The sequence below is a fragment of the Dipodomys ordii genome, unplaced genomic scaffold (genome assembly GCF_000151885.1).
Source record: "Dipodomys ordii isolate 6190 unplaced genomic scaffold, Dord_2.0 Scaffold20, whole genome shotgun sequence".
Taxonomy (NCBI): Eukaryota; Metazoa; Chordata; class Mammalia; order Rodentia; family Heteromyidae; genus Dipodomys; species Dipodomys ordii.
Window position 1 is genome coordinate 9,450,728 of NW_012267236.1, and position 26,472 is coordinate 9,477,199.

At 44.7% G+C, this 26,472-nt stretch overlaps 1 protein-coding gene and 1 long non-coding RNA gene across 11 annotated transcripts in view; one reads left to right on the forward strand and one right to left on the reverse strand.

Moving 5' to 3' along the window:
* Positions 1-26,472, forward strand: part of Dtnb (dystrobrevin, beta) — a 173,324-nt gene that overhangs the window by 142,206 nt on the left and 4,646 nt on the right. For 4 of the 10 annotated variants that reach the window (XM_013013712.1, XM_013013711.1, XM_013013715.1 and 1 more), the window contains 3 exons: positions 21,749-21,908; positions 22,643-22,732; positions 26,066-26,119. In XM_013013712.1, coding sequence (XP_012869166.1) covers positions 21,749-21,908; positions 22,643-22,732; positions 26,066-26,119 — 304 coding nt within the window. The remainder of the gene's footprint in view (positions 1-21,748; positions 21,909-22,642; positions 22,733-26,065; positions 26,120-26,472) is intronic. The other 6 variants (XM_013013719.1, XM_013013716.1, XM_013013720.1 and 3 more) reach the window with 3 other exon arrangements.
* LOC105983720 overlaps positions 1-26,472 on the reverse strand; it is a 55,346-nt gene that overhangs the window by 23,991 nt on the left and 4,883 nt on the right. The gene's annotated exons all lie outside the window — the stretch shown is intronic.

A 26,472-nucleotide genomic window follows, 5' to 3' on the forward strand; every position in this document is an offset into this window, starting at 1 on the left:
TTCCTTCACCAAGCACATCACAAGACCACACTTAACTCTGAGGGGGCTGGGAACCAGAATTTTCCAGTTTGTTTAGAAGTAGCATAGAAGCAGATGTTTAGTAATGTCTCCCACAAGTAGAATGAGTGAGTAGGTTAAAAGGAAAAAGAAAAGACCACTTATCTTTCCTCCTCCCTTCTCCCAACCACTTGCCTGACAATCTCCTCTGTCCACATTCAGTGGGCCTCCTCCTGATCCCAGCCACTTAACTGCCAGCCACCTCTGCCCTCCTCTTTCTTCATCCCTGTACTCCAGGGATGGACTTGACAGATGAAACTTCAACAGTCTCCCAGACAACATCTCTTGATCTCTCTGAATGTATAACTCAATCTTTGTGCATCCACACAAATTGGAAACGCCTTCCATCCTACCTGAGACCTTTCAGTAGAGAACCAATGCCCTCCATATTTCATAGCAGTAACTCTTCTTATAGACATTTTTTTAAAAAATGTTTTTTTGGGGGGAATGTAGTTGTAGAGATGGGAGGGAAGGGATGGTAGGGGGAAAACAAAGGAGGAGGCAACAATGCTTGATAAGAAATGTACTCATTACCTTACTCATGTGATTGAAATCCCTCTGTACAGTATTTTCACAATAAAAAACTTATTTAAAAAAAATGGGGGGGCGTGGCTCGTGCCTGTGATCCTAGCTACTCAGGAGGCTGAGATCTGAGGATCACAGTTCAAAGCCAGCCTGAGCATGAAAATTAATGAGACTCTTATCGCCAATAAACCACTCAGAAAACCGGAAGTGGCTCCAGTGGTCGAGTGCTAGCCCTGACCTGAAGAGCTCAGGGACAGGCGCCCAGGCCTACAGTTCAAGCCCCACAACTAACAAAAAACAAAAACAAAAAACTTGTAGAATAATGTGATCCAAGAAATAGGAATTACCTTGGGCTGGGAAGTTGGCTCAGTGGTAGAGTGCTTGCCTTGCATGCATGAGGCCCTGGGTTTGATTCCTCAGCACCACATAAGCAAAAAGAGAAAAAAGTGGTGCTCAAGTGGTAGAGTGCTAGCCTTGAGCTGAAGAGCTGAGGGACAGCGCCCAGGCCCAGAGTTCAGGCCCCATGACCGGACCCCCCCCAAAAAAAAAGAAAGAAAAGAAATAGGAATTACTACCACTGACATTATTTCTCAGCCCAGTTTAAAATTAGCCTTGAGAAAACAATGTATTTGACCAAGTGCCCTTTCATTCTGTGTGAGGTCATCATCCTCTTAAAGTTGGCAAAACGAAAAGCTAGACTGCTGCTAACCTCTGTTCCTAGTGAGCCCCTTGTGTGTGTCATAGGGATTTTCCATGGCTAAGGCCCTGAGCGCATGCTCTCACAGTCTCCTAGGACTACCCAGAGCAAGAATGGGTACAGAGTGCTTTGCCCTCAGCTTTCCCTACCATGGTGTAATGGAAGAGATGTTGCTGCACTAGGTAGAAACAGCTGTCAACTTCATAGGCTTACACTGGATTCACCTGAAGCCCAGCGCTGAGGCTCCCCTTTAGACTGAATGACTGTGTAACCCATTTTTCACTAGTTCAGCTGAAAAGCTGATAAATCTCTAGAGCCAAACCATTTCCTTTAATCCCTGTCGTTGCTGAGCAAAAGGGGAAAAAAGAATATTTAATAGAGTTAATTTGTTACCCTTTCTTCCTCCTAGATTCTGGTGAGTATAGCTTTCATTTCTTTCCTCTCAAAATGTATTAAGTGGATGATAAAACAATTACAAAAGACTTTTTAAGTGAAGATTCTATTAGACGTGTTTCCCCAAACAGGCTTTATAAATCCATTCTAGAGGACTTTTCACATAGTCCACCTTCTTGCTTCCTTTCAGGGATTTACTAGTTTCTACTAGGATTCTACCCATAGAACACTCCCAATACCCAGGCACTGGGGTTCTTACAACAAACCATCCTCCAGTTCATTGCAGATAGCAATTGGAAGTCCTGCAGTTTAACTCATTCTGACACTATGTAAACATAAGCCCACACTCAAGGTAAGGGTTCATCTCATAAGATGGTGCACACTTCAGATGCCAGTTAAAAGTAACAAGTCCTTAGGTTAGCCACATTTTTTTCGGATTTGGTTTGAAATCATGACCCTTCCCCAGGTTCAATAACTTTCCTTTACTTGGCTGTTGTTCTTTTACTATAAAGGATACAGATGAACAGCCAGATGAAGAGATGCACGGGGCAAAGGCCCAGATGGATTTCAGGTTCTCTCCCTGTGGCATTGGAGGACATCACCTCCTAGCATGTGGATATGTTCATAACCCAAAAGTCCCTTTGTTCTGGATTTCATGGAGATTTCATGGAGATATATGCACAATTGATTAAGTAATTAGCCCCCTCCTTCCCAGAAGTCTTGTGGGGACTACAAGTTACAGCTCTCAATCATGCCTTGGGCATTCTGGAAACTAGCTCCCATCCTGAAACCATTTAAGGGCCTCCAGCCATGAATCATCTGGTCAGCATATAAAAGATGGCCATATCACGCTGATTTTAGAAGCTCTTGTGCCAGCCACCCGGGATGGAAGACCAAATGAAGGTTTATTTTCCCACAGTATCATCTGATTATTTTGGCTTTGTAGGAACTTGAGAGTAATGGATAGTAATTGTGACTTTATAAGCTTTGATACTAGAGGAGGGGAAGGACTTGTTATAGGACCATCCTTAACAAGAATAAAGCCCTGCTTCAAGCCTCAATACCAGATAAAGAAGTTTTGATGCTGGAGGTCTGCCTTCAGCTTTAACCACTTTTCTAGTCCTTTGAGTAGCATTAATACTTCACCTGATCATTCTTACCTATGTCCTCCATCCTACTGCACTTCTCTTCTCTCAGATCTAAGGTTCTGCTCCTGGTTCAATAAGGCTTATAGTTTAAGAGCTCAGAAATTAGCTTATATCAACAGAGTCCGGGTTAATCAGTCCCAGCATCATCAGCAGGCTATAATCAAAGAACTTTGTTGGCTTTCTCCCCTATTGTATACCCAGCCACTAAGCTGTCCTCTTGTACAGCACATACTCAATAAATATTCACTGAGCCGGGCTCCGGTGGCTTACACCTGTAATTATAGCTACTCAGGAGGCTGAGATCTGAGGATCAAGGTTCAAAGCCAGCCTGGGCAGGAAAGTCCATGAGACTCTTATTGCCAGTTAACTACAAAAAAACTGGAAGTGGCACTGTGGCTCAAGTGGTAGAGTGCTAGCCTTGAGCTGAAGAGCTTAGGGACAGTATCCAGGCCCAGAGTTCAAGCCCAACGACCGACAAAAAATAAAATAAATATTCACTGAATGGAAACCAGTATCAACCCAATAATATGAATGAATAATAGTATCCAGTTGTAAGTGGTTCCACTACCAGTGATATCAATGATTCTGCTCAAGATGCTCTCATATATCTTCTCATATATCCAGGAAATTGAATTATAGCCCAGACATAGCCTTTATTCTTTTTTTGTTGGTGTTCTTTTTTGTACCAGTCGTGGGGCTTGAACTCAGGGCCTAGGCACTGTCCCTGAGCTTCTTTTGCTCAAGGCTAGCACTCTACCACTTGAGCCACAGAGCCATTCCAGCTTTTTCTGTTTATGTGGTACTGAAGAATCAAAGCCAGGGCTTCATGCATGCTAGGCAAGCACTCTACCACTGAATTTACATTCTCAGCTCCAGACATAGTCTTTAAAGAAGGAATCAGAAAAACAAATCTCAGTGTTTCCAAAAGAATAGTTAACACCAAACTAATTTTTTTTTCTGTCGGTTGAACTATCTGCCTGGGTGCTGTCCCTGAGCTCTTCTGCTCAAGGCTAGTGCTTTGCCACTTGAACCACAGCACCACTTCCAGTTTTCTGGTGGTTATTTGAGATAAGAGTCTCATGGACCTTCTTGCCTGGACTGGCTTTGAACCTTGATCCTCAGATCTCAGTCTCCTGAGTAGCTAGGATTATAGGTATGAGCCACTGGCACCCAGCCAAACTAATATATTAATAGTATTACTTTTGTCCAAAGAACAGATAATGATTATCTAGAATTAACTCACTCTTTTTCACACCAATTACCTATAAATTGCAGAGTATATATAGTTATTTGTAGGATTTGAAAAATATTTTAGTCATTTCTCAGTAAAACCCAATGCCTATAGGATACACACACACACACACACACACACACACACACTACACAGCAATAAATGGAAAATTTCTCTTTGCTCACTAATGAGATTGTTGGTAAACCCTTGATATTGGCATGCCTCATGGTCATTTCCCTTCTTTTTTTTTGGGGGGGGGGTCTGCTCGTTGGGCCTGAACTCTGGGCCTGGGCACTGTCCCTCAGCTCTTCAGCTCAAGGCTAGCATTCTACCACTTGAGACACAGCACCACTTCTGGCCTTTTTTTTTTTCCTGTGGTGCTAAGGAATCGAACCCAGGGCCTCATACATGCAAGGCAAGCACTCTACCACTGAGCCATCTTCCCAGCCCTCATTTCTCTTCTTGATTCCCTTAACCTTTGGACAATTTACTATTGGCAATTTAAGTTAAAATTCAGGCTCTTTCCTCTGCCACACACTCTGACATAGAAGCCTGATGCTGGCTCTTTCTGAAAGGCAGAAGGTTACCAGTCAGTCTTTTTTTTTTTTTTAACAATGTTTTACTACAGGTATTTAAGTAGTGAGCTTGGCTTTTCAAAGGCCGGGCTTGTAGACACCTACCAGACCTGTTCATTCATTAGCCTTGGCAACTGTGCTTATTGAAGAGTCCTAGTCATTCCTTAATGTTGTTTCATTTTTTTGCACAGAGGGATTGCTGTTTTAAGATATAAGATAGTTTTATGGGGCTGGGAAGATGGCTCAGTGGTAGAGTACTTGCCTTGCATGCATGAGGCCCTGGGTTTGATTCCTCAGCACCACATAAGCAAAAAGAAAAAAAGCTGGAAGTGGCGCTGTGGCTCAAATGGTAGAGCGCTAGCCTTGAGCTGAAGAGCTGAGGGACAGTGCCCAGGCCAAGAGTTCAGGCCCCACGACCGGACCCCAAAAAAAAGTTTTATTTCACTCCCCCAGAACTCTTTGAACACCTGCAAGGAGTTTATAGTCTGAGGATATGTGGGGAAAGAAATAGCATGTGAGTCTGAGCAGCATCCCCAGTGCTTTCCATCATCTAAATAAGCTAGTAGATTTCCTCACCTACAATTTTTATTTCCTTCCTCTATTGTATTTCTCTCTTTTCCTCTCCTAACCGGAGCATATGAAAACTGTCTAGGAAATTTCTCTGCACACTAAACTGGAGGAATTTCTCTCCATGGGAAGAATATTAGGTTCTAGGCCATACTGTCTCCCCCAGAACATCACAGTCTGAATCTCAGAAAGCACCAACAGAAAAGATGAGTGAAAGATGACTTCTAGGTTTGAAAACTAAGAGCTTAGGAAACTGAGGGGCTCCACCTGAATAAGTGAATAAAAGGGAGCTGACCTGGGCTAAAGGGGACCTTGACCAGTGTTGCAGCTGTGAGTTATATGGATTTGCCAGGCAGTCAAATCCAAAGGTCTAGTAGGTGCTAGGAAGTGCAGCTGAAATCCCAGTGGGGAAAGATGCTGATTTGGAAGTCTTCAACACAGCATCAGGGTCAAAAGCATGAACGTGAGTCTTAGAAAAATCCAGAGTAGATGAGGGAAGAAGTAGGAGAAAGATTGTGGATTCTCTTGGAAGTTCCAAAAAAGGAGAAAGTAAATAAGACCAGGAAACCTTTAGATTTTGCAAGAGGGAAATTATCAGCAGCTTCAGAAAGGAAACTTTCTATAAAGTATTAAAATAGAGATACTGAGAAAAACCCCTTCCTGCCCCAAGCTGGACTCTACGAAGGAAGTTAAAATCTGCCTTAGTGAATCACATGTAAATGGAAATCTTACTTCTTTTCTATCAGAACAAGTACACTGTCTTTACAAACCACTTTTCTCATCTGTAAATAATCTTAACCCTGTAGTTCTTTTCTCTTTGATGGCTTTAAACCCAGAGGGGTTTGTAGGAGTCTATCTAGATTCCTTTCATCAGTGTCTCCTCAGTGATTTTGAAACCTTCTGGACCTTAGTTCATTGTCTAGGCTTTGTGTCAATAACCAGCTTTTTCCCCTGGGGTTTATTCATACCATTCTCCTATTTCCACTTTTTTTCCAGAAAAAGCCTCCTGAGAAAACCCTGGCCACTTCGTGGTATCCTCCTTTGACTTGTCCCTGTCCCTATGGCCATGTGTCCCACAGGACAGAACTCCCCAACACTCTGTCTCTTTCTCTGTGAGACCTCAGTTGGCATGGGATTGCATCTGCAGGCCTTCACTCTGAAAGCATCTATAGGCATCTCCTCAGGTCATGAAGCTCTGCCAGTCCTTACGGCCACAGGGTTTGTAGCTAAACGTCAGGCTGTTGAATGTGGAGCCCTCTAGCCTAGAGTCTGCAAGTGAACAGAACATCTGCTTAGCTCCCTGGGAGGAAACATAGCATAAAAGGTACTGTTGATGTTTTCTGCTCTTCTCCACTTACTGCTAATCATCATTTGACAAGTAGTCCCTGTCGTTTGGGGCTACCATATGGATGCCCTAATATTTAAGATAAGAAAAGGGTATTTTATAAATTGAGAAGTTATGCAGAGAGGCACTAAAATGGTACCTAGCAGATTTGGTGGAACATGTAGATAATCTCAGCCATTAGAAGGCTGAGTTAGGAGGCACTAAAATGGTACCTTTCATAGTAGTCCTAGCAGATTTGGTGGAACATGTAGATAGATAATCTTAGCCGTTAGAAGGCTGAGTTAGAGGGTCAAGAGTTCAAGGTCAGCCTGGGCTACACAGTCCTGTTTCAAAAAAATCATGAAAACTTAACTGCTGCTGTCCACAGATGGCTAAGTGCTTTGGTTACTACATATTGTCATTAACTCAGATGGATAGAAAATTTGTAGTTTGTTTATTCCCCATTTCAGATTTTGGCTCCTATTTAAGTGGCTCAGAATTCAGGAAACCAAGAGAGAATGAGATGCTCAAGCCTATGGCTGTCCTGGGGACAACTCCCAAATGGGATTATTTGCTACTGGATCTTGAAGGTTTTAACTGAACCTGAGGCTACTAGTAGCTTCCTTCTCCTTCTCCTTCCTTCCACAACAGCTCACTACTGAAGAAAGCCCTGGAGAGGGCTGGAGGTGAAGCTCAGTGGATCCACCTTTGCTTAGGGTACACCAGGCCTTGAGTTCCATTCAAGCCTGGCACACAAAGTAGCATACAGTCCAGACTATACAACATCATATGAGTTGGAGCTACCCCGAATCAGGTTCTCGTCACTACTGACATTTAGGGCCAGATGATTCTCCTCAATGGGCAGTTGTCCTCTGCATTGTAAGTTGTGGAGCAGTGTCTTGAACCTAAACCAGAGTGCTCCACCCCCAGGCTCCTTGCAGAGAAAATTGCCTAGTTAAGGAGCTAAACCCAGAGACTCTCTGTGACCCCTGCCTGAGGCTCTGAGGCATTTCAGTCCCCCATTCTAAGGTTTGGACTTGGCATGGGTGAGAAGGTTTCTAGTCTCCTCTGCTTTAGAGCACTGTCTTCAGACCCCTGCTCTGTGGCTGTCATTGTCAACAACTAGATGACAAAACACAGGGTTCTGACAGCTTCTGCTCCAGCCTTCTGCTCTTCCCTGTCAGTCATCAAAGACTAGTTCTTTCTCTCTTCTTCCCTTCATCCTCTGTCACAACCTATATAATTTTCTCCTTCATATCTGTTGCCTGGTTTATTAGAACTCCCCTCTGCCTAGGGCACCTGTGTCCTGTTTCTTGTTCCCTCCTTCGCATTGTGCAGAGCTGGATTCTCGAGCACCAACCAGAATGACCTTATCACTGGCTCCCTCTTGTCATTGCCTGTAGCAGGGGACAGCAAACTCCTTACAGGGTTAGTGAATACTCTAGGTTTTGAGGACAAGCTGAAGATATTATATAGGTTCTTGAAAACATTTTAGATGGGAACTGGTGGCTCATACCTATAATCCTAGCTACTCAGCAAGCTGAGATTTGAGGATTGTGGTTCAAAGCTGTTCAGCCTGGGCAAGTAAGACCATGAGCTTCTGATCTCCAGTTATGCACCAAATAAGCTGAAAATGAAACTGTCTCAAGTAGTAGAATGCTAGCCTTGAGCAAAACAGTACCCAGGCCTTTTGTTCAAGCCCCAGGATCTGGGGGGGGGGGGGGGAATGTAACTATTTGAAAATGTAAAAACCATTCCTAGGTCTGGATCGTAAAAATAACACAATAACAGGTGGCAAGCTCAATTCACCATAGGTCATAGTTTGCCCATTTGTGTCCTGTGAAACAAATTTGCTATTTCTGTAAGCCTCTGAGTGATCATTGCCTACACGTCCCACCAACCTTTAAACCTCCAAGTGAGGTTACACACACACACACACACACACACACACACACACACCTACCACACACACACACGCGCGCACACACACACACACACACACCTACCTCAGCCTTCGTTCAGACCCTCTCTTCACCTGGGTCCCCTTCCTGTGCCCTTGGCCTGTTACAATTACCCCTTCCAAATGCCTGCAGCTGCCACCTCTCCTGTGGCCTCTACCCTGTTCCATGATGTTGGCTAAGTCGCTCAGTGGGCTGCTTTTCACCTCAGCTGTAATGCCTATTCTGTCCTTTTACACCCTAGCCACACTTGCACCTGATGTCCATAGACCCTGTAGCCAGCTGGGAAAGCAGACATTTTCTCAGCTGCATCACCTCCTCTCAGCGGATCCAAAGCTATAGAGCAATTCATGATCTTCTCACTAACCTATGAAGTAGACAGACAGCATTATCTCCATTTTATAGAAGCAGCTTGGGTACAAAGAGGTTAGGTAAGTTGCCCAAAGGAACACAGATAGGAAATGGCAAAGTTAGAATCCAGACTGAGTCCATCTAACAGTGAAGCCTGGCCTCTGACTGCCACATTCCATACAGTAGAGTGGAGTGTGTGTGCTGCTGAATACAGCTGCTGTTCTCTACTACACAAGATTTGCTCACTGGTATACTTAACTCTGACTAATTTTTTTTCTTTTTTTTTGGCCAGTCCTGGGGCTTGAACTTCAGGTCTGGACATTGTCCCTAAGCTTCTTTTTGCTCAAGTTTAGTGTTCTACCACTTATGCCATAGCACCGCTTCCGGCTTTTTCTGAGTAGCTTATTGGAGATAACAGTCTCACAACGACGTTTCTGCCCAAGCTGACTTCAAACCACAGTTCTCAGATCTCAGCCTCCTAAGTAGCTAGGATTATAGGCATGACCCAGAATTTTTAAAGTATCATTGATAGGTTCTAGCAGCCTGCCTGATCATTGGTTTAGCTGTCTGTTAAGGATAACACCCTCTCGGACCCCATCTTAGCTTTGGTTTCTGATGTCCAGTCTGGGCATTTGGTGTTCATCCTGTGGATTTTTCTCTCCCTGAGGCCCCTGGCTGTGTCTGCTGAGAAGTGGCGTTGAAATCCTGCAGTGAGGACTTGACAGGAGACCATCTTCAGGTAGAGCCGGGCAAATCAGCAGAAACAAACACAGAGAGTAATTTGAGTTTTAGAATTTATGAGCTTCCAGAGTGAAAGGTTTAAATTTCAACTTTTTTACTCTTTGGATTTATGGTGAGTTTTAGTAGATTGTTCTTTATCTCAGAAATTTGACACACCTTTCTGCTTCTACTAAGAAAGGTAACTAAACACCTTACCTCCCACCCTTTGAAGTCTTGGAGTAAGTCTTTTATATAATTGAGTGTGGCTTGGATAGAAACAGAGTCATGAAGATTGAGATCCATAACCTACCTGTTAGCCAATGCCTGTTACTTTGTTGATCTCAGAACATCAGCAGTCTTAGGAGCCACCACAGTGAGAGAAAGGCCACATATGTGTCCTGTGTTTCCTGTTGTGGTATGGGAACAAATAGGTGTCAGCTCTGTGGAGGGATCTCATATAGATGTACCAGTGGCCTTGCCCTTCCAGCAGATACGTGAAGATCTATGGGTGCTAACACAAGAATAGAGAAACTTTCTTCAGCCCCTCTCTCAGGTGTTCAGAAGCCAGGTTTGTCTTTCAAAGGCTGCATAGGTATAGACTTGCAGGTGGACGCCTTACTGAGACAGGAAGCCTCCAGTCATGTCCTCCCCCTGCTCCTAGTCAACGCCAAGGAAACTGAGTCCTACTCCTTGTTCTCTGTCACTGGCTATTTCTTGTCTCCTCTGCCTTGTTTTTCTCTGTGTGGCTCCCATCTGCAGTCCTGACTCCCAGCTATCTAAGGTGGTTATTTTCTCATCCTGAAGCAGGACAGACTGCCCATCCTTTTCCCACAGTTGATGGGGTGACCACATCTTCCAAGCACAACCACCACCAGCACCAGCTCAAAATAGCACACAGGCTTTTACCTCTTCTTGAAGAAGAAATCTTCTAAGTGTGTTCTTCATCCATCCTGATCTCACTCACAGTTAACTCGCCTACATTTCGGACTTTCAGCTACTTTCTCTGAATGTTTTTTTTTATTGTTGTTATTTTGTTATTGTTCTTCTTCTGGTTGTTATTTTCTGAAGGACTTTCTGAAAATCAGCAGCAAAGAGGCCAGTCTGTTTAGTTTAAATATACTGCAGCAAATGGAGGTAATTGTCCACACAGTCCATCTGCTACCTGGCAGGTGTCCATGAGTTAGGGAGAGGGATGGAGACTGAAGTGTCCTCCATTCTGTTGCCATGAAAACAGCCTGGCTGTTTTTGTTGATGGAGCAGGGGGGGAGGGGGGCTGGTTCCTAGCCCCACAGAGGACATTTGCTCTTGTCATCTGACTTTCTGCCACAGGCTCCTCTGGGCTTGTTTTCCTGACTATAATGTATACCAAGAAGCTAAGAATATCCCTACCGTAGCCAGGTGTCAGAGCTTTACGCCTTTAATTCTAGCTATTCAGGAGGCTAAGATCATGGTTCAAAGCCCGCCTGGGCAGGAACATCCATGAGACTCTTTATCTCCAATGAATCACCAGAAAACCAGAAGTGGAACTGTGGCTCAAGTGGTAGAGTGCTAGCTTTGAGCAAAAAAGCTTAGGGTCAGGGCTCAGGCCCTGAGTTCCAGACCCAAGACCAGCACCAAAAAAAAAGAAAAGTAAGTAGATGTCAGTCCCTACTTGGTCAGCTGGGGAAGGAAGAGAAGGAAATACTAAGTACAGATCCCTATGAGCCAGGCACCGTGCTGGGTATGCCTAAAGATGGCCAAGAACAGTGCCATGTCATTTTCTGCTAAAGACAGTGCCCTTCTTTCTGGGCAGCTGGCCTTTGGCTGGGCTTTTCTGTCTCTATGCATGAGTTCCTCTCTCTGCTCAGAGGAAGGGCTGGAAAGAGATTATTGTCCTCAGCTCACCTTCTCCAACATTCTCTACCTGGTTGGCTTCCATAATAGATCTGGTTCTAGATAGTAAAAAGTATTAAGTCACAATCCCTGTATTCTCCTTTCATACATATCTCACCCTGATTAGAAATTAAATAGAATCTCCCATAGAAAACCATGATTGATTGATCTAGAGGTTGTGATTCAGTGGTAGAATGCTTGTGTAGTGTACATGAGGCCCTGGGTTTGATCTCCAGCACTGCAAAGAAAAGACAATCATTCAAGCACTGGTGGTTTACACCTGTAATCCTAACTACTCAGAAGGTTGATATCTGAGGATTATGGTTCAAAACTAGCCTATGCAGGAAAGTCCGTGAGACTCTTATCTCCAATTAACCACCAGGAAACCAGAAGTGGAACTGTGGTTCAAAGTGTTAGGCTTGAGCAAAACAGCTCAGGGACAGTGCCCAGGCCCTGAATTCAAGCCCTATGACCAACCAAAAAAAAAACAAAAAAAGAATCCTAGTTAGCTTCAAGAGTGAAAAGTCTGGGCTGGAAAGGTGGCTCAGTGGTAGAGTGCTTGCCTTGCATGCATGAGGCCCTGGGTTCAATTCCTTAGCACCACATAAACAGAAAAGCTGGAAGTGGTGCTGTGGCTCAAGTGGTAGAGTATATAAAATGAAAGATGCCCTAAAACAGCCTATTTTCTGGGGGCCTAGGCCTCTAAAATTTATTCTTAATTACCACACACTTTTCATGGAGCTTGATGCATAACTTTCTGGGTCCTCAGAGTCTGCTGATTTGAAAAGCGAAGAACCAGAAGCCTAGCTTGCTGCTCAGACTACAGTGGGTCTCTAGCTCTACATTTACAGAAGAATTGTTTTCAACCACAAGGGACCTCTGTATTCAGAGAACCTGAGTTAACAGGGCATTCATTGTGTTTAGTTACTGGTTAGACACATGACTGGCCCGAGCTGTGTTCAATCCTGAGTTATAGGTTGTATTAAAAGATTCTACTGTTCTCTGTTCTCATGTCAGGAAACCTGAAAACTCTTGAGTAGCATGCTGTAAAGGTTCCTGTCCTTCCCCAGGCTGATCACACCTGTCCTGGCAGCTGGAACCCAAGGGCTCACAAGGTCTAGGCCTACCACCAGACCGCTTGTCCCATCACTTGGAGCCACCGGACCAGTTCCTTTACCTTTGCAGATGTCCGTGTGGCTTCCGTAATCTCAGGGTGCTGTCTGAGTATGCTCCCAGCCTCATGCTGATCTGCTTGTTCTGGATGGATTTGTGCTGAGTGGCACGCCTGGCAGTCTCCCTGGGGAGGGCCTGCCTGGTAAACTAAGGTCCAGCTTTGTTTGTGCCTGTCTACCCCATAGCTGTTAAGTGGCCACTTAATATTTCTGAGCCCCAGAAATATTAAGATGCGTGGTACACAGTGATGAGAAAGAAACGAGGTCTCTAACTTCTAGTCCAGGCCCTATCCTGACCACTCTGCATCCCCAAATGTTCACCCCCGTGGAAGCACTGGGATTGGGTCTCAGAGTTTGCAGCTTCCCTCCTTCCTCAGGAAACAGAGAAACACTAAGTCCTGATAAACACTGACATAGTCGAGAAATTGAGACCTGCAGTATAGGAAAGGGGAATGGACTCAGAGCCTATGACACTCTCAGGTTATCTATCTTGCCTGTCTTTGCCTCTCTAGGTCTCAGCCACCTCAAATATAAAAAAGAAAAATGCCCTAAAATAGGCCTGGGGGCTTGAGCCTCAAATTTATGTGTAATTCCCATATACTTTTGGTAAATGAGCCAGAGATGGTCCTAATCCAAAATTCCCCCCACCAACTCTCTGTCATACATGACTAGTCTAGGGGTGGGTGTGTGTGTGTGTGTGTGTGTGTGTGTGTGTGTGACTGTGTCTGTGTACGCGCACATGCACATGCACGCGCATGCCAGTCTTAGGGCTTAAATTTAGGACGTCTCATTTTTGCTTGACTTTTTCAGTCAAAACTGACTCTTTATCACTTAAGCCACAGTTCCACTTCCAGCTTTTTGCTAGTTGATTAGAAATAAGTCTCTAGGAACAGCTGAAGCTATACAAAACAAAAGAAATGTGTGTATCACCCAGTGTGGAAGAAATAACTGTATTGCAAAGCTCATAGAACTCATAAATGTTATAGACAACAATAGACAATTTGCCCCATGAAAGTTAGAATGTGTTTGTGACTAAACATCACTATCCCACAATACTGTGAAATTTGGGAAATTATGTAATCACTTAATCACAATAAAGAATTTGAAAAAAAAAAGAAAAAGAGATAAGTCTCTCAAATTTGTTTGCCCAGGCTTGCTTTGAATCTCCATCCTCAGATCTCAAGCCTCCTAAGTAGCTAGGATTATAGGCATGAGTCTATTTTAAAATAAGTAATCCTAGTATATGAGTTACCTATTGTATTGCATTACAGCAACTTACCCTAAAACCTATAGTTTAGAAGAACAAGATGACCTTACAGCTCCTGGTTCCTGGCCCTTCAGCTCCGTCTCACGAGGCTACAAGGCTACAGTCACCTGAAGGCTCACAGACTCACCTAGTCCTAGACAGGTTCAGTTCTTCATGGCTTTTGGGGATGAAGGTCTCCATGCAGTGCTGCTGATGGCTGGAGCTACTCTTGATCCCACTCCACACGGTAGTTTCCAAGGTGGCTGCTGGTCTCATCAGAGTCAGCAAGCAGTGAGAGAGCAGGCAAGGCAATGGGTCTTCTATAACCTCACCCGAGTAGCAGCCATCCCATCTGTCTGATTCACTAGCAGCAAGGCACTAACTAGGCCTAGCCTCATGTTCCAGTGCTGATGATTATAGCAGGATATGAATAGGGAGGTCATTTGGGGCCGTCTTACTTAGGCTACCACATTAGAGTATTCCACATAAAAGATTTTCCAATGATACATGGATTGATTGCTCTCCAGAAATTCTTGCCTTCCCTGGCTTCTATCCTACTTTCCAGAAGAAATGTGATCCCTCTAGTTGTAACTTCACAAGTTCATAGTTAGCACAAGGATGTACAGGGTGGAATTTAAGAAGCAAGGTGGTTCTAGGACAGGAAGAACGCTCTGTGGAGCATTTCAGGAAGAGGAGGCAGTAATAAGGCTGGCAGCAGGCGTGGTTGGGACTGTAGGAAGGGGACTGGTGTGCCTGGTGGAGAAAACACAGCATCCTTTCCGCAAATCCAAAGACCTGTTGCCAGATCTCTTGCAGTGAAGTGAGTTTATACCCCTTCACCAGTGTGTTCCTCATCAGAGACCGTGAGTGCCCGATATTGGTGAGCTGTATCTAGTATCTTTGACTTGCTCAAGATACCAAACGGGCAAGAGTTTAATGCCAGCTTTGTTGTAGTACTGTTTTAATCCAGGAAGGTCGTAGTCAGGGGCTCAGCTGTGATACCTGTCAGGAAAAAAAACCTTGCTTTCCCATTGGCCTTTATTTTGTTCTTTAGGCAGCTGCTATCAAAGACGATTTCAAGAGTCTAGTTTGTCTCTTCCTCAGAAGACTTGTTGAGGGCAGTGACCCCAGTAGGGTGGATGTTCAATGGAGGGGACAATGCGTTTTCACATTCCCATCGTAGAGTTTTTGTTGTTGTTGTTGTTGTTGTTGTTTGTATCAGTCCTTGGGCTTGAACTCAGGGCCTGGACACTGTCTCTCAGCTTTATTGGCTCAAGGCTAGTGCTCTAACCCTTTGAGCCACCATTCCACTTCCAGCTCTTTTTGAGTAGTTTATTGGAGATAAGAGTCTCAGATTTTCCTGCCCGGGACAACTTTGAACCTCGATCTTCAAATCTCAGCCTCCTGAATAACTAGAATTGCAGGCATGAGCCACTGGTGCCCAGCCCTCAGTTTTAGCCCCATGTGGCTGGCCAGGTCTTGTCTCAACCTCATCGTCACTTTCTGACCCTCTCCTCAAGTACCAGTGCCTGGCCCAGAGCACACTGGGGACATTTGCGAGACTCCTCACCCTGCGTTTAATGCTAGGCTGTCCTCTGAGGGGATGGCAGGTGACTGTCATTTGGTGAAGTGAGTTTGAATTTCACAGGTCATTTTTTTTGTCTTTTTTTTTTCTCCTTTAACTGAATCTAATTTTTTTGGAGGGGGGAAGGGGGATGGCTCTGGTCCTGGGACCTGAACTCTGGGCCTGGGCACTGTCCCTCAGCTCTTCACCTCAAAGCTAGCACTCTTACCACTTGAGCCACAGCGCCACTTCCGGCTTTTACTGTTTATGTGGTGGTGAGGAATTGAACCCAGGGCCTCAGGCATGCAAGGCAAGCACTCTACCACTGAGCCACCTTCCCAGCCCCTGAATCTAATTTTTATCTTGAATTCTTACTCTGTCTGTGAGCTTGCTTACTCCTGACATTTCCTGGCTAAATCAAGAATTGATCTCAGAAATCCTGCCCCCTTCCTGCATATGAAATTGTGCAGTGTGTATAGCTGGATTGTAACAGTGGATGAGGGCCCATCTCCACCTTCATGAGTGCTGGGTCTTGGGACCATATTGCCCCATCAGGTCTTTGGTTGGGTAGGCCTGATTCACACAGGCTCCATGGTGAGGCACTGAATCCAAATCCTCCCAGAATCCACAGGTGACCCCATCGAGGCTCTGACTCCTATGATATGAGAGACAGCCGGGCTCATAACTTCTCACAGTCACCACTAAGCCACTGTTGGCAGTTAGCTGTGGAAAAGCCATTGGCTGCTGGGGAGCTGGGCAGTCTTTCTACCTTTATCCTGTTCCTGCTGGCCCTGGGCTCTGCCTGTATCTACCACTTTTGTGATCTCTTATATCTAAGTTGTCAGTTTGTAAGGCTTTCTAACATCGAACTCTGTGGCCTGCTGTGCACATTCCCTCCCTTCTCTCCCCAGCTTCCTGACCTAGTTTGAATTGGGGCTGAAATCCTAGGTCTTTCTGCTCATGTGCAGAAGGCACCACTTTTAAACCTTAAAGCACATGAAATCTAGCCAGTATTATTGTCCTCTCTCCTCTTGAGATGACCCTAAAGTAGAGACTGATGCTGCCTATAGGGAGGGAAGCTCCCAGAATACAGTAATTAATGTGCAATTAATAGCCAAAACAGGACTCATGATTCATGTATAAACTAAGAAGAAAAGATGTACATACCTTGAAAAAAATGAGTAATGATAAAATGTAATTACTAACAAAACCAGAAGAGTATTTCATAATGCAATGTATTTAATCACTGGTGGACAATTATGAATTAATAATATTTTCTACAGCAAGAAAAGCTTCCACGGTTGTGGGAGGGGGTATTAATCCAAGTTAATAGGCTGGAATTTTTCCATATTTAGCTATTAAACAGTGGCCAGTATACATTTGCATATGTATGTATGTTTTGAGCAAACGTGTTCATTTATCTTGGGGAACTACTCAGGAGTAGAATTTGCTGGGATATATGGTTAAGTTTATGTTCAAAATTTTAAGAAACTGCTGAAATATTATCTGAAATGGTTGTACCTTCACTGGTCTTGCCAACAACATCTGGGCTTCCCTGGATTCTGTCATACTTCCATTATGGCTATTTTGGCGGGTGTGATAATAGTACTACCCTCTATCTCCATTCCCATTTCCCTCATAACTTATGCTAAGCATCTTTCATGCAACTGTTAGTCTGCTTGTACTTTTAAAAAATGTATTATCATTATTGTTATTATTATCATTAAGGTAATGTATAGCAATTGTACTTCTTTAGCTAAAAGTCTTTCCAATTTTTGCCCATTTTGTCATTGGGTTGTTTTTCTTATTATTGATATGAGTTCTTTAGATGTTCTGAACACAGATTTTTCTACCAAATCTAATTTGCAAATACTTTCCCAGTCTGGTTTGTATTTTTAATTTTTCTTCATAATGTCATTTTACAATCATTTTATTAAACTATAATCTATATACCATAGTTTTCCATTTTAAAGTATAAAATTAAGTTGTTTTTATATAGTCACCAGGTTGTGCAACCATCACTACCATGACTACCACTGGTTTTAGAAACACTTTATGAGTGTCAAAAAGAAACCTGATATCCATGTGACAGTCATTCCTCATCCTTCTCAAACTCCCACCCAGCCCAGACAGCCACAAAGCTACTTTCTGTCTCTGGAATTTGCATATTCTGAGGATTCCATATAATAAGTATTATATGTGTGGTCTTTTGTGACTGACTTCTTTGAGTTAACAAAATGTTTCCAAGGTTCACCCATGCTGTAGCATATATCACTACTTCATTCCTCCTTATTGCTAAATAATATTGCAGTAAATGGATATAGAACACTTTCTGTTTTTTTCTTTTTTCCTTTGCTGGTACTGGGGCTTGAACGCAGGGCCTGGGTGCTGTTCCTGAGCATTTTTGCTCAAGGCTAGCACTCTACCACTTAAGCCAGAGCTCTTCCTCTGGCTTTTTGGTGGTTAATTGGAGATGAGAATTTCATAGACTTTTCTGCCCTGGCTGGCTTGGAACCAGGCTTCTCAGATCTCAGCCTCCTGAGTGCTAGCCACTGGCACTCAAAAGTCACTACTTTAAATTTCCCTTTCTTTAATATATAGTAATGTTGAACATCTTTTCATGTACCTATTGTCATTCATATATCTTCTTTGGAGAAATATCTATTCAGGGCATTTGCCATTTTAAAATAAAGTTATTCGTCTTTTTTATTACTGAGTTAAGAGTTCGTTGTATGTACTAGAGGAAAATGCCTTATGAGATACATAATTTCAAAGTTTTCTTCCTTTATGTTGTAAAGTCATCTTTTATTTGACTTGCTCCTCTTTCTCTCTGCTCCCTTCTGGGATTAAATACTAGGACTTGTGAATGTTAGCAAACACAAGGCTCTACCAGTTGAGCCACACCCCAGCCCTTTTGCTTACAGTAGTTTGTTATTTTTGGTTTTGGTTTTGGGGTTTGGTTTTTTTCTTTTTCTTTTTCTTTTTCTTTTGCTCTCTCTCTCTCTTTCTCTTTCTCTCTTTCTTACCCAGTCCTGGGGCTTAAACTCAGGGCCTGGACATTGTCCCTGAGGATTTTTGTTCAAGGCTAGTGCTTTATCCTTTGATCCATAGCTCCACTTCCAGCCTTTTGGTGCCTAATTGGAGTTAAAAGTTTTACAGACTTTCTTGTTCAGGCTGCCTTGGAATTGATATCCTCAGATCTCAGCCTCCTTAGTAGCTAGGATTGTGAGCATGAGCCATGGCAGCTCTTATTAGGGTTGTTTTATTTGTTTGTGCCAGTCCTGGGACTTGAACTCATGGCCTTCAACTCACTTCCCCTGAGTTTTGTGCTCAAGGCTAGTGCTTGAGCCACAGTTCCACTTTGGGCTTTTTTGTTTGTTTGTTTGTAGTTAATTGGAGATAAGAGTCTCAAAGCTTTCCTGCCAGGGCTGTCTTCAAACCAAGATCCTCAGATCTCAGACTTCTGAGTTGCTGGGTATTAAAGGCATGAGCCACCAGTGCCTAGCTGTTTATTAGTTTTTTAGATAGGGTCTTGGTAACTTTTGCCAGTGCCAGTCTTGGACTGCGATCCCCCTATCCCCACTTGCTGAGTAACCAGAATCCTAGGCATGAACCAGATGCCCGGCCCATCTTTTCACTTTCTGTAGTGTCCTTTGAAGCACGAAAGTATTTAATTTTATGATACTTTTGTAGCTTTTGCTTTGGTATATTATCTTAAAAGTGAGTACCTAATCTAAGTGCATTAAGCTTTCTCTCATGTTATCTTCTAGAGTTTTATTCTTTCAATTCTTAGATTTAAGTTGCTGTTACATTTTGAATGGATTAGTCTCTACTGTATTTAAGTAATTATTTTGAAGACCAAAGTTTTTTAATTACTTGACAATAATTGTACATTTTGGGGGGGAGATACATGCAATATATTTTGGTACATTATACATTAAGTCTTCTTTTTTTTTTTTTTTTGCTGGTCGTGGTTGCTGAACTCTGGGCCTAAGCCTGGGCCTGGGCACTGTCCCGCACCTCTTCAGCTCAAGGCTTGGGTCCTACCACTTGAGCTACAGCGCCACTTCTGGCTTTTTCTGCTTATGTGGTGCTGAGGAATCGAACCCATGGGCCTCATGCATGCAAGGCAAGCACTTTTACCACTGAGCCAACTTCTTAGCCCTATACATTAAGTCTTGATCAACTCAAGATATCCATTATTATAAGCATTTATCGTTTTTGTGATAAGAGCATTCACAGTACTTTCTTATAGTTATTTTGGCTTTTTTTTTTTTTTTTTTGCCTGTCCTTGGGCTTGAACTCTGGGCCTGGGTGCTGTCTCCCTGAACCTCTTTGTACTCCAGGCTAGCACTCTACCACTTGAGCCACCATTCCACTTCTAGCTTTCTCTGATTAGTTCATTGGAGATAAGAATCTCACAGACTTTCCTGCCCAGGCTGGCTTTGGACCGTGATCCTCAGATCTCAGCCTCCTGAGTAGCTAGGATTACAGGCATGAGCCACTACCAGCACCTGGCTATTTTGGCAAATTTTTGATAAAAATTAATTTGTAGGTTTTTTACATTTTCTGGTTTTGGTTTCATATTTAAGAAAATCTTGCCCAACTCAAAGAAACCAGATTTTTCTTAACATTTCATGAAATTTTGTTGACAGTTATTACATTCCGTTTTGAGGTTTTTGTTTTGTTTTGTTTGAATGTGGTATGAAGTAAAGATCTGAGTTCATCTTTATCATGGATCATTCTTCGTATACTAAGTGATAAAATTTCAATATGTGTAGTATGATACAATTCATGTACTAATTGCATGAAAACATATTATTCATAATTCTACATGTACATAGAAGGAAAAAGGTTAAAAAAAATTCCTGAATCTCTAATAAGGAAAAGAGGAAGGAACTGAGATTGGAAAGAATTAATGGTAAAAAAGATCTCCAGAATTATTTGCGCTAATTTGATACAATATTAACAATTACTCATCTGAGTGGATTATTGTAATATTTTTTAGTTTTCTGAATTTTTTTCGCAACACACAAATGATTCAAATAAGAACCATACAAAGCTAGATGTGGTAGGACAGCCTGTAATCTCAGCACTTAGGAGGCTAAAGCAGGATGATAGCTCAAGGCCAGTTTAGGCTATGTAGCAAGACCCAGCATCAGAAAGCAAATAGACCTGTGTGGTGGCTTAGGCCTATAATTATAGCTACTTAGGAGGCAGAGAATAGGAGGACCATGGTTGGGGCCAACTCTAGCAAAAAAGTATATAGATCCCCATCAAACAAAACATGCTGGGTGTGGTGATTCATACCTATCATTCCAACTATGTAAGTGAAAGGATTGCAGTCTGAGGTTGGCCCTGGGCACTAGCAAGACCCTAACTGAAAAAGGACCTAGAGCAAAAAAAGGTTGGAGATGTGTCTGAAGTGGTAGAGCGCTTGCCGAACAAACAAGAAAGAAAAGAAAAAGAGGAGGGAGAGGAGGAAAACATAAAATAGGAACCCTAGAGAGTATATCATTCCTTTTGCATTGAGGTCGGAGTCGTGTACACATCCTGCCAGCCTTCTCCAGGCAGGTTGTTACCTGTGGGGCTTCGGGGCTAGATGTCCAGAAGACCGCTATCTTCATTTGAACTCATTCTCATACTTTTGCTTAATGTTTTTTAGTTTGGCTTGCACAGAAAACCCAGACTGTGCCACAGCAGAGGCACAGGCTGAGTGAGCTGCCTTTGCTCTTTCTTTTCCATCTGCTTTATCCCCTTGCTCCTCTGAAATTATCCCAGACTTTCGCATGGGAGGGTCTCCTGTGTAACGAGGCCATTCTTACCTGGCCCTGGGGGCACATGACAGAGTGCTGCAGGTGCAGCGTGACAGCCCTGCTGATCTGGCCCGTGGAGTGCGGCCTGACCTACCACTCAAGAGCAGGGCACCACGTGGGAGCTGCTGCCCTTGCAAGGGAAGGGGATTCCAGCATCCACTTCCAGCAAGGACGCAGCCTTTCACAGACTCTCCCACTGTACCTGTTATAAAATGGGTCTATGAGGTCATATGCTTTATTCCTATGGGAATCTGGGGGATTCAGATGAGAGAATGAGTATGTGGCAGTGTTTGCACACAAATGTGACAGTGTCTGTGTGTTATTTCTCCCTGGTGGGAGTCAGCCCTCCGAGGTTGGCTGCTAGGCCCAATCTGTCCACTTAAAGGCCTCTGCCTTTCTTGCCAGTGGCCTCTTTCCCACCATTCTCCTGGTTCCCTTCTTTCAAACACAATCATGCACCATGGCTCAGACCCCCTTCTTCTTCAAAGAGGCTGGAGACCTGAGATGACATGTTTTCTCTCCCATCCTCCAGGCTCAGGCCTCAGGGTCCCCACACACATCGCCCACTCACGGAAGCAGTCGCCCCATGCCCATGCCGGTCCGCTCCACATCTGCCGGCTCCACCCCCACGCACTGCCCACAGGACTCTCTGAGCGGAGTTGGGGGAGACGTGCAGGAGGCCTTCGCGCAAGGTGAGTCCCCTTGAGAGGGTGTGTGTCTCTGTGTGTGTGTGTGTGTATGTGTGTGTGTGTGTGTGTGTTGTGTGTTTTCTGAGCTTTACCCAATTTAGATGATGAGTTCATCTTGGCCTTATGCCTCAGATTTATGGGATTAATAAATTGTGTGCAGCCCCTTCTCAGGAGATGGGCTGATATTCAGCTTCCTATGTGTGTGGAAGATAGTGCTCCTGGGTTCTGTGCTCTGTACCCTAGAAAGAGGGACAGGCTTGTGCCTCGGGCTTTGCCCCTGGGAAGGACTGGCTGGAATTAAGGCATGCACTTGGCTTGGACAGGAAAAGTGATAGTGTACCCAGGGCAGCTGAAGGTCAGTAGCCTGCAGTTGCCATGGCCATCTGAGGCGCGCGGGGTCTGCCCTCCTTGTACTGGGGAAGGAAGTCTTGGCAGGGGCTAAGAATGTGGAGTTGGGGGCTTGGGGAGCTCCTTCAAAGCTGAGGAGTGCTGGAGAGAGGCGTGCTCTGCATTCCCACAGTAGCATGTGTATTACACACACAGTAGCTGTGAAGCGTGGACGTGACAGACTCTACTCTCCGGGTAGAGTGGGGGTGGGCCCGGGCTCCTGATGTGTGGGGAGCAGGTGGACTTGCGGTGGCCCCATCTCCCCTTAGCTGTTTCACACCTGGGTCCCAAGGCATCGGCCCAGCGCGTGTTGTCCCCCCCCCCCCCCCCCATCTGCTCTGACTCCACAGGAACCAGGAGAAACCTCCGCAATGACCTGCTGGTGGCTGCTGACTCCATCACCAACACCATGTCATCCCTAGTGAAGGAGCTCCATTCAGGTGACACCCAGAGCTCCTGCCGGCAACCTTCCTGCCGCCTTCACACCCACACTGGCAGAGGGGCAACCAGGCACGCACCTCATCCCACCGTGCAGTTTTCCTTCCAGGAACACATGAGCTCTTCGCCCAGCGCACCGCCCATGACCCATGAGCACAGAACAACAGTGACACAGTTGATATGTCTAGTGGAGTAAATCCAGTTCTAAATGTAGGAAATACATCTCTGAAGTGCAGCCAGGCCCCTTCCTCACTCACTTGTTTCCCGCCTGCTTTGTCCACAGCGGCTCTCCCTAGGCCAAACACCGGCTCACTCTGAAGCTATCCTGGACACCAGCGAGTCAGCACACCCCGCCGGGCTCTACCCGCTGCCCTCTGCTCGCTCCTGTTTCATTCACTTTTGAAACCTGTCCTCTCCTTTTGTTCTCCACCAGGCTCTGATTTCACCTGAAGTTCCTGACCTGCCGCTTCCTGCTCTTCCTGCCCAGTCTTATCTGACTTCTTTCTCCATCTCTCCACCACTCGGGCAATACTGCAGTGACTGCTCAGAAACCTCTGCCTTGAGGCCTTTTCCCCTCACATAAAACCCAGGAAAGAAAGAAAGCCAAAGGCCTCTCACGAGCCGTCTACCGCCTCGTATCCCCACACCAGGGATGTAGCCACCGACACTTAGAAACTGTTTTTCCACACGGCATGTTACTAAGCGCGTGGGCTCCCCTCCTCACACCAAGGGCCCAGCTCTGTCCCTTGTCACCTAACACAGTGCTTGCTCGTAAGTAGCTTAGCAGGATGATTAAAGTACAAAGTAGGTTTGCAGGATTATTATTCAGACACTCTTATGTTAGGCAAGGCTGGGGTGGTTAGCAGGGGAAAGCATTTAAACTCTAGGGTTGTCCTGGGACCAAACCAAGGTCAGGCCCACGTTTGCTCTCAAGACTGGGCATTTTCTTCCAGAAGAGAATATACACGTGGGGTCTGGTTGGTTTTCCCAACTCAGGTCAGGAGCTCTCTGATGCCCCTTTCCCCATCTGGCCCTGTTTCTCAAGCCCCCATAAAAACCCAGGCTCTCTCCACAGGCATGGAGGTGATGGCCTTTGGGGGTGACTTCACAGATGATTGGAGGGTCTGCTCCCCACCTTCCCTGACAGGCCTCCCTCCTGTGTTCAGAGGGAAGTCCTTTAGGGGATTTTAGGCCATGGAAGTAAAGTACACCTATGCACAGTGGCTACTTGTGAGAGTTTATCCTAAATGAGTGGCTGTGCACTTAGCACACTTGGATGAGCATGTGACACCATTGAAAGTGATTGGCCCTCAGTAAACAAAACCATTTACAGTTTCCAACAGCTTCTCAAGCATTAGGTGTTGATGGAGACACTTCAGTAATGCGTAGTAGGAAAGGGTGGTTGTAACAAAACTGTGTGGTGTTGTTACCAGGTGCTTAAGAGATCTCATTGTCCTCTCCCTCTGGAAATGTGGTGAGCAGTTATCAGAAAAATGATTTGTCTGAAGTCATGCAGCCAGAAATAACAAACTTAGATCTTCAGAACATGAAGCCAGTGCTCTGACCCATCCCAAGATAGGTGTTACTCCCAGGGCTCAGTGAGGCTGTGTTTGCCGACTCTGTCCTGTCACTGAGCATTGAAGCCCATGGGCAATGTGGATTTAATCCACATGTTGTATAGCATCCCTGGAAGATACAGAGGTGTTTTGTTCTTGTTACTTTGTTTTATTTTAAGAATCTCACCATGTAGTACAGGTTGGCCTCAAACTGGCAATCTTCCTGCCTCTGACTAAGTGCTGGAATTACCCCATCTGGCATGAAAAGCCAGTTTTTCTGTGAAAAGAAGAGCCTTGCCCATACCAACACCAGTTGATAGTTCACTTGAGTATGGCTTCTCAAGGTTTTGTTAGAATGAAAAGATACTCGGATTATCTTTTTTTTTTTCCTTTTTGCCAGTCCTGTGGCTTGAACTCAGGACTTGGGCACTGTCCCTGAGCTTCTCTTGCTCAAGGCTAGTGCTCTACCACTTGAGCCACAGCACCACTTCCAGCTTTTTCTGCTTATGTGGTACTGAAGAATTAATTGGACCCAAGGCTTCATGCATGCTAGGCAAGTACTCTACCACCAAGCCACATTCCCAGCCCCCCAATTACCTTTTCATATACTGTATTTATACCTATAGCTTTCCTCATCTTTTCAAAGATACTTTAAATTATGGAATTGTAGAATTGAAAAAGGTCTTAGAAGTCATTTAATCTAACTTGCTGTCCTGTGTAAAAGTCCCCTTGAGTATTTCCACCCAACTCATTCATGACCAACTAGAATCACTAGAAAGTTCCTTATTGAAGATCAAGATCAGCGTTTTCGTAGCTGCTGTATCCTTGCCCCCATAAAGCTGCCCTGAATCAATTAAACCCTTCTTTTCAAGTTTTTGATGCAGCTAGCATGGTTCCCAAAGTTTTTCTTCCCAGTCCCCTGGGCCATCCTGAATGTGACATGGTTTTTACTTCTCTCCTGTTCGCTGCACCACAATATGTTCCAGTTAGGTGAACCTCCCTCCCCGCCCCCATGTGGGGGTTTGTCCCTACAGAACAAGGATCTGGACTGCCTTTTGGTGCGTCCTGGGAAACACTCCTGGATGGCATGGGCACTGTACCACATGGGAAGCAAATGCGGGCATTTTCAGTTTGCTCTCGGCTAAAATGTCTAGTGAAGTGTCCTTTTACTTTTTTACTTATTTTTTTGCCAGTGCTGGGGCTTGAACTCAGGGCACTGTCCCTAAGTTTTACTCGAAGCAAGCTCTCTACCACTTGAGCCACAGTGCCACTTCCGGCTTTTTCTGTGTATGTGGTACTAAGGAATCAAACCCAGGGCCTCATGCATGCTAGGCAAGCATGCTACCATTGAGCCACATTCCCAGTCTGGGTGTCCTTTTAATAGAAGCTAGTGCTACTCTAGGTATTCGTCAACCATGTATTTTTATGGTTGCTTTCTTATATGTGAATGTAAGATATTAGGTGTCTCCCTGGTAGATATCACCATTAAAAAAAAAAGTCACCCAATCCCTCTGTGGTCATCAGAGAAGCCAGCAGCAGGGTGGGTAGCACCAGGCTGCTCTGCTTCTGATGGACTCAGGATTCCTGGGCTTACATGAAATAGTGCTGGGGCAAGAACCTCACCAGGCACAGGCTAGGCAAGTTTATGCCTCCTGGAGACTGCAGGACTTTAGTGAGTTAGCTCCCTCCAGCCACCCTGCCTGAGTTACCCTGCTCAACCTTCTTCCATGCTTGTGCTGAGCAGAAGGCTCATTGGTCTCCTTGGACTTGTTTTTACAGCAGAGGAAGGTACAGAGGAAGAAGAAGAGAAGATGCAGAATGGGAAAGACAGAGGTAAAGGGAGCTCAGCAGGTCCTGTAGTTTGAATGGGAGCCCAAGCTATCGATTGGTAGATGCCATAATCCTCCCACTTTGCTTCTTCCCTCCTTCCTACTGCACCTTCCCTGTGCCTGCAGCCCCGGCACTCCCTTCTCCCCGCTCTCTCAGTGGATGCCCAAGGTTTGCCAACCAGTGGTCAAGTCAGCCGATAACACCAACTTCCTGATCTCTTTAGACTGCTTCAGAAAGTAGATACAAGCAAAACATTTCCCCTGACCTCAAGGAGTTAATCATCTAGTTAGAAAAGCAAAACTAAGATATGTAAAATAAGCGACAGCAGAAAAAGTTGATCATACTTTAAATGTATA